This window comes from Leuresthes tenuis, unplaced genomic scaffold (genome assembly GCF_036924035.1).
Source record: "Leuresthes tenuis unplaced genomic scaffold, fLeuTen1.0.hap1 SCAF_20, whole genome shotgun sequence".
Lineage (NCBI taxonomy): Eukaryota > Metazoa > Chordata > Actinopteri > Atheriniformes > Atherinopsidae > Leuresthes > Leuresthes tenuis.
The window spans coordinates 31,635,342-31,655,932 of record NW_027325374.1 but is presented as its reverse complement, the minus strand read 5'-3'; the positions used below and the strand labels follow the sequence as shown (position 1 = coordinate 31,655,932).

Genomic DNA, 20,591 nt, shown 5'->3' with positions numbered 1-20,591 from the left:
TCCGCCTCGACCAGCTGGGGTTTGAGAAGACAGAAAAGAGGGGGAAAAATACCATAACACCATTCAAAGGATACCTGTTGGAACAGGGAAACACAAGTTAATAACCACAATAATGTCACATGTACATAATATCATTTGAGAAATGAATCAGGGGGAGAAAGAGAGCAAAGTGAGGAAAGGTGTGACAGATGAGGTCCCCCAGCAGTCTAAGCCTATAGCAGCTTAACTATGGGATGTTTCAGGATTACCTGAGCCATCCCTAACTATAAGCTTTATCAAAAAGGAAAGTTTTAAGCCTAATCTTAAAAGTGGAAAGGTATCTGCTTCCCGGACATTTACTGGCAGCTTATTCCACAAGAGAGGGGCCTGATAACTGAAGGCTCTACCTCCCATTCTACTTTTAGAAACTCTGGGAACAGCAAGTAAACCTGCAGTTTGGGAGCGAAGTGCTCTGTTAGGAAAATACCTTACAGTGAGATCTTTAAGATATGATGGAGCTCGGTCATTAGGAGCTTTATATGTGAGGAGAAGAATCTTAAATTCTATTCTGAATTTAACAGGGAGCCAATGAAGAGAAGCTAAAACTGGAGAAACATGATCTCTCCTGATGCATGTGAGGGTTGTCCCCAGCAACTCTAACTTCCTACCCCAGTCTAAAGATATGCACGTTTGGTCAATTGTTGTTCGAAATTAACGCTAGGAGTGAGTGATTGTGTGCGTTCCTGGTTTTTAGCTTCTGTGTTTGCCCTGGGACTCTGTCCAGAGTGTACCCTGCCTCTCGCTTTGCTACAGCTGGGATAGGCTTCATAATTATAATTGTTCTCCTTTTAAAAACTTTCCATTTCCGATGTTTGATTATCACTTTGTTGGTGTGCCATTTAGATCTAGTTGCCCTTACTACTTCAGTTACCACATTCCCGTGGTTAACGATATCCTCAGTGTCGAGTCGTTTCGGTCACCATCTGTCTGGGATCGCTTCCCGGGCCTCCAGCCTCCCTGTTCACTGCCTCACCGCCAAGACCGCTCCCCAAGCCCAGACTGACGGAAGCACCAGCTGCCACCTCCATGGGACCACTCCCCGAGCACCCAGCCTTCACACCCGGTAGCCAGCCTCCAGCCGCATGCCCACTGCCGTTTCCTCTCCCGGTACCAATCACAGTCAGTATCGTCACGTCTCCCATAGTTGGAGGAATCACAGCGATGCTCCTGTTAATGTTATCGGATACATGTTCGCATTGCAGTCCACCATACTTGTCACTCGTTTCACATGTGGGAAATGGGCCAGGACAGTAGTGTATATCCCCGGACATCAGAAGGCAGATGGTAATTATAGTTGTATCTTTATCTCGCCCTAATGTTTCGAGGCTATGTGCCAGCTTGGGTTCAGGAAAGTGGACAGCAGCGCAAAACTGCCAAACCCAAAATGTTTGAGACTGATTTTACACCGTTCATGAGAGAAACGCTTATTAAAATAAGGCCCTGAGTCGACAAATTTAGGCCCTGTATATAAAAACTTTAAAATAAGTTAAAAATGTCAGGCGAACACCTGAGCCTCCTGCACCTGAGCCCCCTGCTGCTGCCATTTTCAAGTATCAGATGAAGCTTCATCTAGATAACTTTAATTTTACCATGGCCGTGTCAGTGGCCATGTCAGTGTCTCTAATTTCAATATCATGCCACGGCAAAACAAAATGACTATAAATCACTCCTATATCTGCCAAAAGCCATAAATTTATAGGATTTAATCACTGTTGATTCCCTAAAAAGATGAAAACTTTCATTGACATAGCTCTGCCTACTTGTGCCAGGAATTCGCCATTAAAGGGGAACTTGCTGTAACTCTGTAGTGTATTGTCCTGCAACACTCATGTTTTTGCATGATTATCAGTCGTCTTATCCTTACCATGTCTGTACATCTGTGTCCACCCATGATCACAACACAATCTCATGTATACATGGAGGACAATATCTGTGCACTCTTCAAGTGTCGTTCCCAATAAAAGCCAGATTGTGGTGCTATCCAGGGCCTAAATATCTTGGTATTGTGGTCGCCACTGGCCAGACCATCACCATGGTGCGAGGGCCATTATTGCTGCTTGCAGCTTCAATTATGTTTGTGTTTTTAGTCTATATGAGGTTACCAATAGAGCAGTTCTTCCATGTGATTAAATGCATCGTCCTGAGCAAGCACAGGCCGGCAGACAACAGTGCAGGAAGCCTCTTTTAAACAGGAAGGGAACTCCTACAGAACCAGACTCAAAAGGAGGATGACCATCCCTGACTGGTTGAGTGAGAGGAAAGGACAGCAACACAAAAAAGCATAGAAATGCCAGGCCAGTGATTCCTACTTTGTGAAGGAAAAAACAGAAACACACAGCTAAAGACTGCAAAATGACATATACAGAGCAAGGATGCCACCCAGCTCCTGGTGCAGGCCATGGTCATCTCCCGCCTTGACTACTGCAATGCTCTCCTAACTGGTCTCCCAGCCTGTGCTGTGAAACCTCTGCAGATGGTCCAGAACGCGGCGGCGCATCTGGTCTTCGATCAGCCTAAAAGCACACACATCACCCCTCTGTTCATTGAACTCCACTGGCTACACTTAGCCGCCTGCATCAAATTCAAGTCACTGATGTTAGCTACAAAGTGCTTAATGGGATGGCTCACATCTACTGGAATGCTCTTGCAAAGGCTTATGTGACAACGCGGTCCCTCCATTCATCGCAGGATCTACCAGTGCCTACACCACGCCTAAGACAATCCAAACTCTTTTCATGTGTCGTTCCTCGATGGTGGAATGACCTACCGAGCGCTACCAGAACAGGGTCCCTGTCTATCTTCAAGAAACTCTTGAAAACCCAGCTCTTCAGAGAGCATCTCCTATCCTAGCACTTCCCTTCCCCTCTGTCCTTTCCTTTCCTTTTTGATAATGGTAGAGATGATTTCTCACTCTATAACCTATAGTGGAAGTTAGTTTTACATGAGAAGATAGTTGGGGGGGAAAAAACAATAGCTGAAGACTCTACCTCCTATTCACAATCAAGTCCATAGTCGGAATTGTCGTCTGGATTAAACATTCTGGATCAGATGGAGGCTTTTTAAAGAATTTTTGGGTCTGTCTTAGTCTACATAGTGCTTCTACATTTATGCACATACATAGACCAATGGATGCAGAATTGCTTCAGGTTACGCTTGATTAAAACGCAAGGTTGAGATTTAGTAATCTTTGTATTCCTGACTGTCGCAACAACACAGTGGTCACTGATGTCCTTGGCAAATACAGAAGCAGATGAATATTTGTGGGGAGCATTTGTTATAATTAGATCTATGATGGAGGATTTTTTTCAAGTTAGGTCTAGGAATTGTTATGTTTATGTTCATGCATTTAGCACACACTTTCATCCAAAGCAACTTACAGGTAGGCAGATAGGGTAAGGGGGTCTTGCCTAAGGACCCCTACTGGAGGTAGTACCTTTCATGCAGTGGATTTGAACCCAGGTCTCCCACATTAAAGGTGGCAGTCATAGCACTACACTATCCATGCATGGAATCAGTAAGCTTTAAACTCATCAGATACTGGTTGCAACCAGTTCCAGTTTCAGTCACCAATTATTACTTTTTCATTAAAGTTTAGGTCTGACAGGAGCTGTTCTAAATAGGGCAGAGCACCAGTATCGTTGATGGAGTCCTATAACAGCCAACCACAGTTCTAATAAGGGATCCGGATACTATCAGCTCCAGGGCTAAGAAGTCAAACTGCCTTACTCAGATTTAGAGAGAAGATTACAGACACGAAATTTACTCTTTATAAAAATTGCCACTCCCCCATTCCTTTTCTGACGATAAGTCCTGTATACCTTATAGCTATCAATAATTATCGCCTTATCAGCAATAGATTTGCTGAGGTTATTTGTTATGCTGGTATTTATTCATTGAAACCATAAAACAATTTTTATGTTTCAGAAACTATTTTGAGGAAGAATAAGTCTCTATTATGTTTCATCTGCTTTCTTTTCTGTATGTTAGTGCTCACAGCTACTGGATGATGCAGTGAGGAAGGAGTACTTTGAAGACCTGAAAGAGGAGTATGACGAGATCAGGCAAGATCACTATGACTCTCTGAAGGTGAGTAGTTTTTTGAAAAATTCATTACAATTGGCACTAGAGCAGACACATTCACATCTTGAACCATTATTTAATGTAATTATAGACTGTAATATTTAGCAATGTCTAATTAAGCAATATTACTCGAGAGGGTGTGCTTTAACGTCATTTGAGCACGACAGTGATGCGGTCAAGACCGAGGTGCCTCGGTCCTGCTATAAAAAAAAAATTCGTCTCAGTTGCTGTGTAGTCGAGTAACGTTTACTCAAACATTATATTATACATAACATTATATTATAAAAAATGAGGAAGGGTTTTGTGTAAATACAGTTAACTGTGCACTCCATCTTATTATTAAGATATTAATATATGTATTTTTTGGGCTCTTGTGAATTTCTAAATTCTCGTGAATTACTCCACATCGCCACCTTTTGTGGTAGCAAAAGTATTTTCATGAAACTTGGCAATCACATAGAACATGTCAAGCTCCACATTATGTGGAGCAATGTCCAACAGGAAGTCGGCTAATTTGGTTCAAAGATGTCAGTTTGGCGTTTTACAAATATTATATTTTAATGAACTCTTCTAATAGATTTAATCATAAAGGCTTGAAAATTGGTCTATATGGTCAAAAGACGTGTAATTAAATGTTATTGAAAGCTTTATAATAAACCATTGGATTTGGGCGTAGCAGCACCCCAAAGTTGATGTTTCGCCATGAAACAGGAAATTGACATCTTAGCCACATTTTACATCCAAACTGCGCTAAACATCACACATATCACACTCAGCTCCTATACAGGTTTACATGGAAATATTTTTTATGTTTTGCTCTGTCATTATTTACTAGATCTACCTCAAATATGTGCAGAATACAAGTAGATAATGCTTCCCTTACAAAACTATGAGTCTTCACTGGAGGATATGTCTGTTGGACATGTCAGTGGGGCGAATTTCAATATCATGTCATGACAAAAATCATTATAAATGCTCATATCTCATCCATGCAACCCCAAATTTAGAACTTGTCAATGATTTACCCCTCACACTCAAAAGTGTGTGAGACAAGGGATATGTTTTTCACGAAACGTATCCATGACAAATTAGATACATGGCCACAAAACAGGTAGTCCTTTTATCTCAAGCATACCATGTCCAAGCTTCACCAAACTTTGCATGTTTTATGAGGATTATGCCCTGAATCATAGCCAATGTAAATATTTTTGGAATGTACCAAAACGACTCAAGAGCGCCCTCTACAATATTACAGAAATATAGCCCCATACTTTAAGCCACAGGTGAGAAAATTTACACATACATGTAACATGCAAAGATGTACAAAAAAGCCTCCTGGACCCATTAGCTAAATCAAACAGGAAGTCGGCCATTTTGATTTGAACCCTGCGATTTGGACTTTTTTTTTCCAAACTGTGCCCTTGTCAATTGCCTGAAACCCTAAAAGTACAACTGACATTTTTACATTATCGATCAAGCATAGCCACATTCCTCTCCCCTTTGATGATTTTCTTTGTTCCTAGTCCTGTACATTATAAATGAGTGTTTTATGATGTTTATATTTTATATATTTATATGTTTATATTTATCATTGACAGGGCTGGATTTTTGTTTATTTCAATGTAGACCATAATGACTTTCATTTGAAAATAAATGTAATAATCTCCCTCTTCCTTATGTTCTTTCCAGGATCGTAGGTATCTATCTCTTTCTGAGGCCAGACTGAAGGCTTTACCCATAGACTGGTTCTCTATGCCTAGACCAGGTAAGCTTGAAAAGATGAATTAAGTATGGAATTAAAACAAAATTACTTTTATCTGTCAGAAAAATTCTCTACATATATTTTTGATGGGAGGAGAAATTAGTCTCAATTGATACATAATATTTAGGGCCTGTAATATTCAGGGGCTGTGAACGGGCGGTCACTCCCCTCTCTGAAACCACTTGTTGGTTAACTCTCGGTGGGCGGTCCTCTCACTAAAGCAAGAGCTTTAAAAACTCACTACAGCACACTGAAGGTATCGGAATTGCACGGAAAGCACATTGTGTGTCTGCTAGTGTAAGTTTTTCTAAGCTTCTTTGCCAAAATCAATATCTGCTGTTGAGAAAGTGATCAAAACCCATCCGTAGGTGAAACCTGTTGCCTAGTAGCCTCGGTTGGGCCATGGCAAAGCAATCGGAGTACCCAGGGGCTGTGAACGGGCGGTCACTCCCCTCTCTGAAACCACTTGTTGGTTAACTCTCTGTGGGCGGTCTCAGCCTAGTGCAATTAGCCAACACATGAAGGGCCGTGTCCAATTGTGTGCACAACATAAAATAAGGGGTGATGCCTGAAGCGTCAGCCAATCTCAGGTGAAGACAAGCGTGTCCACCGAGCAAGGACACTGAACAAGGCAAACCTGTCCTACTTGCCTCATCCATGTCGCTCTGGCCTTACCACCTGCTTTAAAATGTGCCTCAATCCCATTCCTGTTGTCTCCGGCTCGCATAGAAGGTTTCACACAACCAAACGCCACTGCAACCTTAACAACCTCCGCTCTCTAAAGCCCACTTCACTCTGTGACACACCCTTGTCTGTGGGGTTGTGGAATTGCTAGTCGGCGGTAAACAAAGCAGATTTCATTATGGCTTATGCCCAACCACCTGTCTCTTGATATCCTGGCTCTCACTGAGACCTGGATTAAGCCTGAAAACAAAGCTACCCCGGCTGCACTTTCAACCAACCACTCATTCTCCCACACTTCTGGTACATCTGGGAGAGGTGGTGGAACGGGCATGCTCATTTCCAACAAATGGAAATACAACCAACTGCTACCTAATGCTAAATACAATACCTTTGAATACCATGCCATCTTGGTAACTGCACCGGTCAAAATCTATTTCGTTGTCGTATATCGCCCACCAGGACAACTCGGTGACTTTCAAGATGAACTAGACACCTTGCTCTCTTCTATCCCGGAGCATGACTGTCCCATAATGGTCTGGGTGACATGAATATCCACCTCGACAGTCCTAACTCTTCAGATTTTCTGACACTAATGCACTTGTTTGAGCTACAACTGCTCAGCAGTCCTCCGACTCATAAAGCTGGCAAAGTGCTAGATCTCATTTTCACAAGAAACTGTGCCACAGAGGCCCTTGTCTGTCACACCTCTGCACTTTTCTGACCACTATTTAATTCAGTTCAGAGTGAGTCTTCCGAGAAGACCATCTGCTTCTATCCCTATGGTTTCCTTCCGCCACAACCTCCGCAACCTGTCGCCCACCTGCTTCTCCTCCGTTATTGCCTCCGCTCTTTCGACCTCCAACACATTCTCCTCCCTTGAGGTTAATGATGCCACGTAGTCCCTTTGCTCTACACTGAGCTCATCTTTGGATAGTCTTGTGTCTTCTATCCACCAAACCCGCTTGATCCTCCCAATCTGGTTTAATGATACCCTCCGAGCGTTGCACACCAATCTCAGAGCTGCCGAAAGGAAATGGCACAAGTCAAAAGATCCTGCAGATCTAGCTAAACTCCAGCCGCTACTGTCATCATTAGCATCCAGTGTTACTGATGCAAAAAAGTCTTTCTACATTAACAAGATTCATAGTACTACTGACACCCGGAAACTTTTTTCCACCTTCAAAACTTAATCCCCCGCCTCCGCCACCTGCTACCAATCTAACAGCATACACCTTTGCCTCATTTTTTACTGACAAAGTGGCAGCTATAAGCAAACAGTTTCCCAAACCTTGTACCACAAAATCTGCATGCAGAAGTCCTACTGCATCATTTTCCTCATTCACCCCTCTCACTCAGAGTGTGTCTAAACTTCTCACATGTAGCCATCCTACTACATGCCCGCTTGACCCCGTTCCCACTAATCTTCTCCTCACGTTTCTGTCTAAAACCATTGAAAGGGCAGTCTTTAAGCAGGTCACTGATTACCTCTCACATAACAACCTCCTTGATCCAAACCAATCTGGTTTTGACACTGTCAACCACAGTATCCTTTTGTCCATACTCTCTAGCATGGGCATCACAGGGAGAGCACACTCCTGCTATGAATCATACCTCACTGGTCGGTCATTCCAAGTATATTGGCTTAGTCACACTTCTGCAGCACACCACCTCGCCACAGGGGTCCCCCAAGGTTCAGTACTGGGACCTCTTCTCTTTGCCATATACACCACCTCACTGGGCCAGATCATCCGATCACATGGCTTCTCATTCCAATGTTATGCTGATGATACCCAGCTCTTTCTGTCATTTCCACCTGATGACCACACGGTCTCAGCGCAAATCTCAGACTGTCTCTCTGACATATCAACATGGATGAAAGCCCATCACCTCCAACTTAACCTCCCAAAAACTGAACTGCTAGTCTTCCCAGCCAAACCAACCATACACCACAGCATCTGCATCCAAACTGACCCCCTATCTCTTGCTCCATCAAAGGTATCTAGAAACTTGGGTGTCATGATTGATGACCAACTAACCTTCAAAGATCACATTACTTCTGTTGGTTGTTCTTGCCGCTTTGCATTGCTAAACATAAGAAAGATCAGACCATACCTAACCCAACATGCCACCCAGCTCCTGGTGCAGGCCATGGTCATCTCCCGCCTTGACTACTGCAATGCTCTTCTAACTGGTCTCCCAGCCTGTGCCGTGAAACCTCTGCATATGGTCTAGAACACGGCGGCGCGTCAGGTCTTCGATCAGCCTAAAAGCACACACCCCTCTGTTCTTTGAACTTCACTGGCTACCCTTAGCTGCCCGCATCAAATTCGAGTCACTGATGTTAGCCTACAAAGTGCTTAATGGAACCGCTCTCAACTATTTAAATGCTCTTGCAAAGGCTTATGCGACAACTCGGTCCCTCCGTTCGTCGCAGGATTGTCGTCTACCAGTGCCTACACCACGCTTAAGACAATGCAAACACTTTTCATGTGTCGTTCCACGATGGTGGAATGACCTACCGAGTCCCTGTCCATCTTCAAGAAACTCTTGAAAACCCAGCTCTTCAGAGAGCATCTCCTATCCTAGCACTTACCTTGTACTTCTCCACCCCCTCTATCTCTGCACTTTATCTTTCTGTACTTTCTTCTATGCCTGCACTCTATCTCTACTCTGTCACCTCTGACAGAGTCTGACTAGTGGGTGTCACGGTTTATGTTCTGTTCCATGTCTTGTCTTGTCATTTCCTGTTTTAACTAACTGCCCCCTCTCGTTTCAGGTATCTTGCCCTTCCTCCCGTGTCAAGCGTCTCATCGTCTTACCTGATTCCCAAGTGTTTCCACCTGTTCCCCTTGGTCCCTCATGTGTTCAAATAGTCTGCGTTTCCCTTGTCTTGTGCCAGTATGTTGTCTCCGTTTGAACTGCATTACCAGCTTTTGTCTTGAACCATAGTTTACCTCGATCCATAGCTTCCACAAGCCTGCAGTGAGCGATCCTCCTGCAGTGCTATCGTGTTTTGTAAATTATTCTTTTTCATAGACTTATTTTTTTTTTTTTATGCGGTAAGTTTCATAGCCTTGTTTGTTCCTCCGTTTGCAAGGAGAGATCTTTTTGTTGTAACTTTTCATAGTCGCCTCCGTTAAAGGAGAGTTTAAGTTTATAGTTAAAGTTTCATAGTGCCTCTTTTTGTTAAGAGTGCATCTTTTGTTAAATCCACCTCGTTAGGAGAGCGTGTCTTTGTTTTGTAAAGTGTTCATAGCTTTTCTGTTTTCCTCCCAGTTTGGAGAGATTTATGTTTGTTAACTTTCATAGCTGCGCTCGTCCTCCACGGCATAGTTACTGAGGAGAGCGCTTAAGTTTTTCACAGCCCTTTACTTTGCTCTGCCTGGAGATCGCCCTGCCTTGCTGTTCTCTGTGTGCTTTGTTTGATAATAAAACCCTCTTGGAATCCAAAAGACCCTGCGTCTGTGTCCTGAGTCCGCTGGTAACTGACAGTGGGTTCCTTTTTTTATATAGCTTGTTTATATCTTCATTTGTAAGTCACTTTGGATCAAAGCGTCTGCTAAATGCCTAAACATGAACATTTAAAATATGGAAAAGTTTTTTAAAAAATCTCTGAAACACAGTTATCCTTGTTTTTTAGTGCATCCTCAGTTCCTGGGCACCCACGTGTTTGAATGTTACGACTTGAACAGTCTGTTGGACTTCATAGACTGGAAGCCTTTCTTTGATGTATGGCAGCTAAGAGGAAAATACCCTAACAGAGGATATCCAAAGATTTTCAATGACAATACAGTTGGTATGGCTTATTTTGTTGTCACCTTGATCATTCACACTGTAAAATTGATGTCTGCAAAAGTGTGTCTATGCCTGAAAATCTGTTATTCCAACATGGTCTCACAATATTCAACAATGTTTTTTTCTGTTGTTTTTTTTTTTTTCTGTGATCACAAAAAGTTTTGCCTTCTAAGGCTTATGTCTCATAAATCTCTCAAAAAATGTGATTGTGGTCAGCTGATTGTGAATGAAAGTCCACCACAGTCAGCACTTATTTGTCTTCTTTGGTCCTTGCATAGATTTTCAGCATATGTAGACATGTTTGCGCTTGTGGAGTAGAAATTAAATGAAAAGAGTACTGTTCCTTGGGGAGCCTCTGTGCTTCATTACGCATTAGAAATGCAAACACAGAGACTCTCATAACACTGTGAGTTGGTGAGATAGATGATGGTCCAGGCAGCCATTCAAGCATAAGGTGGACCATAAGTGTACATGGAACCAGGCCACCTTAGATAATCTTTTTTTATAGTCATATTATCAGACCTGCGGTCCTATATCTTAGACAGTCTGGTGAAGATCGGGCCAGAGGTATCAACTGATCACCAACGAGTGGTGAGTTGGGGCGGCTGTAGCTCAGGAGGAAGAGCAGTCACCAATCGGAAGGTCGGTGGTTCGACTCTGGCTTCCCCGGGCTACATGTCGAAGCGTCCTTGGGCAAGACACTGAACCCCACGTTGCCCCCCCAGTGTATCATTGGGGGTATGAATGTGTGTGAATGATTAGAAAAGCACGTAGTTATGAATCTTAAGGCGTGCTGTGTGAGTGGGGTGAATGCGGCATGTAGTGACTTGTATGGACTTGTACTAGTGGTCAGCTAGACTAGAAAAGCTGACCACTAGTACAAGTCCATTTACCATTTACCAATTCAGTGGCAGGGAAGACTGTTGGGCGGACCTATTAAATCCAGACACGTAGTGAAGATGAACTGGGCATCTGGCGGAGGCCCCTATCTGTTAGATCTTCAACTCAAACCTTTTGAAGAGATTTTCACCCATGGGAAATTGGAGCATATAATCTGAATGGGCCACGTTCAGAGCCTGGGTTGCTGACACAGCTTCCATGAGCTGTGGTCGGTCATTGGTGGTTGTGGTGCTGGCAAGCGGACGACCCACTGGTGGACACGAGGGGTGAGGGAAGCTCTCAAGCTGCAGAAGGAGGACACTTGGATTTGGATGGCCAAGAGTGCTGCAGCACACTCTGAAAGGGAAAGCAGGGTCTGTCCCGCATTGTGCTTGTCCTCCATTGAGGAGGCAGAGTGCAAGTGACTCAGGGTAAGAGTGACTACTGGGCGTGACGAGATTCACCTTGAGATGCTGAAGTCTCTGGACATTGTGGGCTGTCTTGGCTGACATGTCTCTTCAACACTGCATGGAGATCTAGGACAACACCCAGAGTGGCAGACTGGGGTGGTGGTCCCCATTTTTAAGAGCGGGTACCGAAGAATGTGTTCGAACTATAGGGGAATTGCGCTTTTCAGCCTCCTTGGGAAGTTTCCAGACCTGTCCAGTTTAGAAGAGAACCCAAGACAGATCCAGAACTGGAGCTGGAAAGTGTCACTGGGGAGAGGGATGACTGGGTTTGCCTCCTGGACCTAATGACTTCATAACTTGACCTTGGATAAGCAACAAATAAGAGATGGCATAAAATGAGTCTCACCCGTTGAGAATTGCAAAGAGGACAAACTCTCTGGGGATTAGTGTGTTATAATTTTTATAACTTATAGATATACATATAAATGACACATTCCCGGACTTTTTGGCCCCAAGATATTTAAAAAAAAAAAAAAAAAAAGCATGTTTGTATGGATTGTTCTGTGAAGTGGGACATATATTTCAGATCAGACACAGATTATTATTGTTATTATTTCTATCTATTTTTTTAAAAGAAGACAATCATTATAGATAATCAAATATAACTGGAGGGCATGCTTAATTTTATAACATTAGATTAGGTAGATTAACTGGAACTATGTTTATATGTTCTGTACATTGCTTTTAAATCATAAATTACATCATTCTTCAGGTTTGGAGGCTCGCAAAGTCTTTGATGATGCCAAGTTGTTCCTCAACCGCATGATTGACAGTGGCAGTCTGACTGGACGAGGCCTGGTGGGCTTCTGGCATGCTCAGAGTAATGGTGATGACATTAATGTGTACAAAGGAGAGGTTACAGCAGACAAGGACACAAAACCCATTGCCATATTTCATGGCTTACGACAGCAGGTGAGCAACTCTATTTGAAGATTAATTTCTCATCAACACCAGTACCATACCACCTTGCAGCAGCGTGGTAAGCGTTTTTTTTCCCCCAGTATCCTGTAAGGAACTGGATTATATTAATTTCTTACAGATATTTTCTGGTCACAAAAGAGAAACAAACATTTTTTCTGCAAGCAGATACAGCAGATAGATGTACATAAAGTAGCTGCTGAAATCGATGATAATGTGTTTGTTCCTGGTCGTTTGTTTCTATTTTGATATGGTCAGTACTCAATATTTTTAAATGACCAAACTGTTCACCATCGTCCTGAAAGTCACAATGTTAACTATTTAAATCAAGGTTAAGACTTGGCTTGGTGGACTAATGGTTGGTTCATCAGTCGTGATGTCAAAGTGAAGGGATATAGAATTGTTTTAACTGCGAGTTGCCAAAAAGTTATTATTACCTGATATGCTTGTGTGTTTATGCACGTGCATTTGCTGCAGGCGGAGAAGGACCGCTCCAGCTCAGAGCCCTACCTGTGTATTTCTGACTTTGTGGCACCCATAGAAAGCAACGTGGTAGATTATATTGGTATGTTTGCTGTGGGTGTTTTTGGAGCTGAAGAGCTGAGTCAACAGTTCCAGGCCCAAGGAGATGACTACAGTAGCATCATGGTCAAAGCTCTTGCTGACCGTCTGGCTGAGGTATGTACGCATGGTTCAAGTGTTCTAGAAAAAACAGAAAACTTTTGATTTGGAGACTGTTCTTGTATCCAAAAAAATAAATAAAAATTGATGTTCAGATATATCAAATATTCTGGTGGAACGGTTAGTGCCAACATTATCTTCTCTGCATATTCACATTTTCATTATAACAAATAACATTATTGAAAAGAATTAAGATAATGATCAATGCAGGCAATTTTGGAGGAAAACATTTGAAATCTTCCAGAGAACTGAGACAGTGGTCCAAAACATAAAGCAACATTCGAGTGGTCTAAGGGGACGTTTAAATGTTTTGAACTGGCGTAGTCAACACTCAGACCCAATCTCACTAATAATCTGTGGTACGACTGAAAGATTGCTGTACATCAGGACAACTTAATTTTTAACTTTAATTAATGTTTTATAACAGTTTGTTTTAGAATTTTTGAAAAAAAAATGCATCTTCAAAGTAGCAGTTATGTTGTGTTGATCAACTTATACAACCCTCCAAAATTAATCTGAATTCCAGGTTGCGGGGTAACAAATTATGAGAAATGCCAGAGAGGGTGAATACTTTATAAAGTCTTTACCATGGTCTATGGGGAGACTAAGACATGATGTTTTAGTGTGAGTGTGAATGGGTAAATATGGCTTGTCGTGCAAAAGCGCTTTGAGGTAGACTAGATAAACACAATGTAAATAGTCCATTCACAATTTACTATTTACTTCCACTATCTGCCTCCTTTTGACTTCCAGGCATTTGCTGAGGAGCTCCATAGTCGAGTACGAAAGGAGCTGTGGGGTTACTGTGCTGATGAGGCTTTGCAGGCTTCGGACCTCCACAAAGTTCGTTACAAAGGCATCAGACCTGCAGCTGGCTACCCCAGCCAACCAGACCACACAGAGAAGATTGTTATGTGGAGCCTGGCTGCTGTTCAGGAGAATACTGGTGAGAATAACCCAAACCTCTTTCTTTTATTTTTTTTTATATCAAGCTTACATTGTTCATTTTCAAGTCGAAGGTTCATACTTGAATTTTTTAACGACACAGACAGATTTTGAGTTGCTTTACTGCATACATTTATAAAATAATGCAATAAAACTTTCTTTTAATACTCTTGTATCTTTCATGAAGACAAACTACTGATGTTGAGTACAAGGCAAAATAGAAGGTGGTGTAATTGATATAGTTACGGTATGTTTCTTAATATATTTTTTAATCTGAACTTTAACGTGTTCTGAAAAAACGAAACAAGTTAAAATTCAAGCACTTATTTTATACACATGGAAACTTGCTTTTTCTCTATTATACATACACATACATACTCTTTGACATTCTGATTTTTGGGTTACCACTCTACCATGGTTCCTCAGACTCATTAGTGGTAAACTTTGTTACTTTTGTGATTGCACCATTTGATGCTAGCTGCCATGCTGTAAATGTTGCATTAATTTAGCTGAATTTGAGTCATGGATGTATTAATCAATATCAATAGAATGATGGTCTTGGGACAGAGCAAGACTCACCACAAAGAAGTCCCATAGCATATGATTTATTTGGTGCCTTTTGCAACTTCACACTGGGAATGTCGAGTGTGCTTTGCTGAACTGCTTCATTCACACTAAAAAAGTGAAAGTTACTGTTGTATCTCGTTCTTTGTTAACTTGTTGTACATGCATGTTTAGTATTTTACAAATATCTGTCTTCCTTTCTTATATGTATAGTTATATAATAACTGTGCATTATGTATTTAGGTATTGGTCTGACAGAGTCCTTGGCAATGACGCCTGCTGCCTCAGTGTCTGGACTTTACTTTTCCAACCCTCAGGCCTCATATTTCACCGTTGGAAAGATCACCAAGGAGCAGGTCCAGCTATCCTTTCATTATCTCAGATTTTTGCAAGTAATTGGGAGAGTGTCTGCTTTGGCATCAATCCTTTGGTAACTTGTCATCTGTTAATGAAGGCCCTTTCAGACACAGTATACGCAAAATTATTGTCCTCATAAATCTATGAGCTTTCTGTCATTCATACATTGGTCACATTTAATGTTCCTTTCGGCTTCATTTAGCTTCATAATTGTGAAAGTGGCAAAGATGGCGACAGTGCATGTACAATATTTGCCATTCACACAAGATTGAATAGTAAGTACATCAAGGATAATACAACATAGTGAAGTACAACCTTATGGAGTCAGATGTCATATTGCCAAAACATTTCATGCAACTGGGCCAAGCATGCCATGGCTGTGTAAGACATAAAATCAGTGAATCAGATTAGTTGAAAAATATCCCTTTTCCACAAGTTTGAATTTCTTGAACATAAAGTGGGATTGTAGTTGTTATCAACCACTTGAGCTTCTCATTAATTCATTGTTCATATCTGCTTCATCCTCATCAGAGTAGCAAGGAGGCTTGTGACTCCAAATAGGTCTTTTTTTTAGAATGGGACTCCATGTCTCATGGAGATTACCTGTAAAAATAAAAGGTAAAATAGAAATAAATAAAACAGAAACAGAATTGGGAAATGAAAAAGCCCCTCAAAGAGATGCAGTTTAGAATGATGGAAGATTATGATTTGAATAGCATTTTATTCTATAGTCTCAAAATGCTTTATGCAAGCCTTAGTTGACATGCAGTCTTAATGGGCATTTCTAATGCTTTTTGCAGTCTGACAAAAGAAACAAAAACATATATGTTAATGTAAGCAATTTTACTAGAGATTCAACTGTATTGATATACACTTTAGAGCATATACAGAGTACCTAGGCCCAATCTAGTCGAATTAAGGTTATACATGCAGAAGTGATTCAACTCCGCATTATCTAAATTTCATTAGTTCTGCTTTGAGAGCTTTGATTTCATGCAATTTCTACTGGACTACCATGTTTACATGATTTTTTTTTAAGTCTAGTTTTGGTCTGAAAAACCCAATAATTTGTCATTTTCTTATAAACTTACATCAAGACTCAAGGTTTCTCACAATACATGAAGAATGTCACCCCCAGCTCCCAATATCCTGAGATTGAACACTAAGCAGAAAGAGAAAGGTTTGAGGTTAGTGAGCGTCCGACCCCTTATCCAGGACAAAGAATCATGGCCCCCAGCAGTGAACTGCAAAATAAATGACTCAGGCATCTTAAGCCCAGTGAGGGAAACTGAAAGGAGAAATAATAAAAGGATAAGTACCTGCATGATATGCACAATGGACCAATTGAAGAAATGGATGATATCAAGAATCTTTATCATTAGCTGGAAAAGGCTGATTTGAAAGAAAGCATTGATGCACTCATCATAAGAATGGGGGCAACAGGAGCAAAAGAGGCCAGGGTGTACTACACCAAACAGAACAGGCTGTGCAAAAAGACCTGAGACAGTCCAACACATAGTAGAAGGTACGAGATGCAGGCAGGTGCTGTACATAACCGAGTGGCTGGAATAGTATACATGAATATCTGCACCTAGTATGGGCTGGAAATATTACATTTCATGTGGGATATGGGAAGTGAAGGTGGCACTGGTGCTAGTGGTAATCTGAGGACTTGGGGCTGTGACCCACAACCTCTAGGAGTGGCTTCACTAGATTCCTGTTTCATTTTGGAGTTGAATTGTTTAGTATTGACAAGAAGCTTCTCTTTGGCATAAATTATAAACTGCACAAGGTAAAATATCTCGAAAAATTCAAAGATTTTTATTTTAAATACAATAACAAATTAGACTGCTATTGTGACAATGTCATTTGAAAGTGTTGTTCTCTTGATCTGAAGAGAAACTAGTCTGTGGAAATGAGAAGTTTCTGGTTTTTATTCGTCTGAAAGTAGATGTAAGATATATATGAGTTTTAAAAGGACTTAATTTTTAAATCTAATAGTTGACTGTGTTGTGGCCTTGTCAGTAACATTGAAGATGGTATAGTCTTAGTCTGAAGTAAATGTGAAGTCAATGAAACCTATTGCTTTCTTTTTATGCAGAATATGGTGAGTATAAGTGATAACTGACATTTCATCAGCCTCTGACATTTAGAGGTGGTATTATGTTGATCTGAGATAAAAGTTGTCTGTGGAAGTGGAGTTCATCTTTTCATTTGAAAATAGATATGAATTTATCGGCAATAGTAAATATTTTATGGTGCTTTAACTTTAAAATACGAAACCAGATTAAACAATTATTATGTTACATATGAAATTTGAAATCCTACTAGGCTCTTGTAACGACGGCAAGAATTAGCTCCAGTCAAACAGTGTTTATGTTGTTGGGATTTTCTGAAACCAAACTAATGCCCAGAAAAGATGCCAAAAGACAAAAGGTTTTGCAAATTGTATTGGAAAAGTTGAAAAGAAAATAACAAAAAACAAAGAGATTTATAGAAAAAGGCTTGAAAACAAACTTCAGGAGTATACTTCAAAGTATGTGTGGTCAGGCATTAAAAAGATCACAGGCTTTAAGGAGAAGGTGTATCAGACTGACGGAAGTCTGGCGAAAGGGAAATTAACTGAACATATTAACATGAACATTTTAGTAGGTTCAATTAGGTTTTGAAGGTGTGATGTCTGCCTCCAGCTACACAGACAACACAACAACGGCTTCCCTGTCACATCTCTGCAGTGTCATCTGGCTCCTCAGTCATGACTTATAACACAGCAGGAAACACGGAGATCCTTTCAGTATGCCTGCATAGAACAGCTAAGTTGGACTTACAGAACTTCATCAACTAGTGATGGGATACTCGATTCCTTTTACTGACTCGAGTTTGTATGAGTCACTCACTAAAGAGAACCGGGTTTTCGAGTCACTTGATGAGTCACTTGAATAAGTCACCCAGAGTGTGTGCCATGGAATGTACAAACAAGTTCCAAACCTCTCCAGTCCCCAAATCATTGTGGAAATGACTAAAAATCAAGAAGTCTCCAAGGCGAAACATTTATTTTTCTGTCTTTCTTTCTTTCTAAATAAATGCAAATAACCCTAACAGCCAATAAATTAACGTTCAGTGCGAAATAGTGCATAATTCTAATAAAATGTATGAAATTGTGAATAAATAGAACATTTAAATACCCTAAACATCAGTGCAAAAATAATGATATTCTAACATTCAACAGTGCACCATTAGAATAAAATAATTTTGTACAGAATGAATGAACTCCCGTTTCCTTCAAAATGAGGCCGAGAGGGAGCGAGTGAGCGGTGAGCTGCGTTGTTACTGCGCGTCAGGTATGAATCATGAGTCCTGAATTGTGCGGAGCAGCGAGTTTCTACGAGCTGGGAGAGAGAGCGAGTGAGCTGGAGCAGATACAGCGCTAATACATAGAGCTAATACAGCGATTAGCTTCATACGTTTACGCGATTGCAGTTAGAATAACAGTTGTGTGACATGTCTCCTCTTTGCAGTTAGCTGGCAGTAGCAGCGGTCAGTCAGTGAACAAGTTTATGGAAACAATGACTCATAACTCCTGAGTCAGTAAAATTAATCTTGAGTTTTGAACTATTGATTGAATCGCACATCACTGTCATCAACCATAACCTAAGTCAGGAGAAAGTTCAGTGGTGTGGAATACATGAGATCATGATGAAAAGAGATCATCCATCTGCCCTGAACAGACCAGTTTCATTAACATCCCATATCATGACAATCCTGGAGAGACTCACTTAAGTAAGCAAATTAATACCTTTCAAGACCCACTACAGTTTGCTTATCATCCTGGGGTTAGTGTTGCCATGATATACTCACTCCAGCAAAGATAATGTTCTATCACTTTTCTAGTGCTTTAAATAAAAATCAATATTCCTGCCCACAGCAATAACTGTACAATATGTTTTAGTTATTTTATAATGACTAATACCTAAAAACTGTTGATTCTTTATGAATCCCAAAAATGTAATACTTTTGCAGCATAAAGTATTATTTAATGTAATTTAATGAGATACAGTGAGACTCCAACCAACAATGTGCCCATCTCCTAACAGTACTATATGTTTTTGTGTCAAAACTAATATATTCTTGCGTGTTGGAGTTCCATTATTGTCCATAAACTAGTAAAAACATAGCAATAAATCACCTTGTTGTTGGATGACATGTTCCACCACAAATATTATAGCGATGATAGATTTCTTTGGAACAGCTTGAACAATAACAAAAAAGCTTAATTGAGATCAATATAAACTAATGTCAGAACAGGAATAATCCAAACTAGAGCACAGGGCACAAACCAGGCTAAACTTTTATTCTGTCTGCTCATCTTTTTTGCAGGTGGAAGACTATGCCAGAAGGAAAGAGATGAGTGTGGAAGAGATGGAAAGATGGCTTTCTCCCATCCTTGGTTATGACAGGGATGCATAGTGTTTACTAGTCGAATCAGAGCAGAGAATCAAGTTTACAGTTCACATTTCCACTGTTGCTCACAGTAGTTAGTTGGTAGTTACTCCAGCTGCTGAATGTACTCCAGAACTGATTTCTTAGTGTATATTGTTTACTCCTGGACGCAACACACCAAGCCTTAGTATTTTATATTCTGAATGTCAGAGTGAACTACAGTGTTTTTTGTTTTTTTAGACCTTTGCTATGACTGGAAAAATCTTCTGCCGCTGAAGCATTCACAAATGTATTGCTTGGATCAGCTGAAACACTGAAATAAATTGGAAAAGTTTATTGATTGACTGATTGAGGCTATATCTAATTACTACAATAAAAGTATGAAACATGGCGAACTCACTGTGACAGGATTTATGAATCACTACAGATGATTAGAAACACACAAGTTGTTTTTTTCTCACTCTTGAAATAACTCTGAAAGCAAAATGCTTAGGTAGTAGACCTTCTCCACTACTTCCAGTGATGGCAGTGTGATCCTGAGCCTTACCACATGCAGAGGGTACTTTTTGAAAGACACAAAGACATGAGAAACACATTTAAACAGAGCGTAAGGAAATATCTTGCCAAATAATCACTGGATTTAAAGACTTTATATGGGTTGGCTGTCCTGGTAGGATAGAACAAAAGTTAATTTGCCCTTTAAAAGTACTGAAGTAAATGGCATAAAGTATAAATCTGTGTTTATGGTATCTGTGGTGAGGGAGAGGAGGAACCGAATAAAACTAATCTTAACTAAATGAAAACAAGGAAAACCGACAACGCCACCCTGGGAATTGCACATAGAGAATTAGGTTGCCATGTTAAGGCACACGGGTAAGTTACTCAGGCAGCATGAGACGTGGTTCAAGATTTAAAAGTACAACTTTTATTATCTATAAAAATATGGTTAAAAGGAATCACACTTACAATAGTAAAAT

At 40.7% G+C, this 20,591-nt stretch overlaps 1 protein-coding gene across 1 annotated transcript in view; it reads left to right on the top strand.

The window, feature by feature from the left end:
- The window catches only part of mtr (5-methyltetrahydrofolate-homocysteine methyltransferase), a 65,357-nt gene extending 45,411 nt beyond the window's left edge, over positions 1-19,946 (top strand). The window contains exons 26-33 of the mRNA XM_072372724.1: positions 4,027-4,125; positions 5,809-5,884; positions 10,206-10,361; positions 12,422-12,621; positions 13,105-13,305; positions 14,062-14,254; positions 15,061-15,173; positions 19,552-19,946. Coding sequence (XP_072228825.1) covers positions 4,027-4,125; positions 5,809-5,884; positions 10,206-10,361; positions 12,422-12,621; positions 13,105-13,305; positions 14,062-14,254; positions 15,061-15,173; positions 19,552-19,641 — 1,128 coding nt within the window. The 3' untranslated portion in view covers positions 19,642-19,946. The remainder of the gene's footprint in view (positions 1-4,026; positions 4,126-5,808; positions 5,885-10,205; positions 10,362-12,421; positions 12,622-13,104; positions 13,306-14,061; positions 14,255-15,060; positions 15,174-19,551) is intronic.
- Positions 19,947-20,591: the final 645 nt, after the last annotated feature.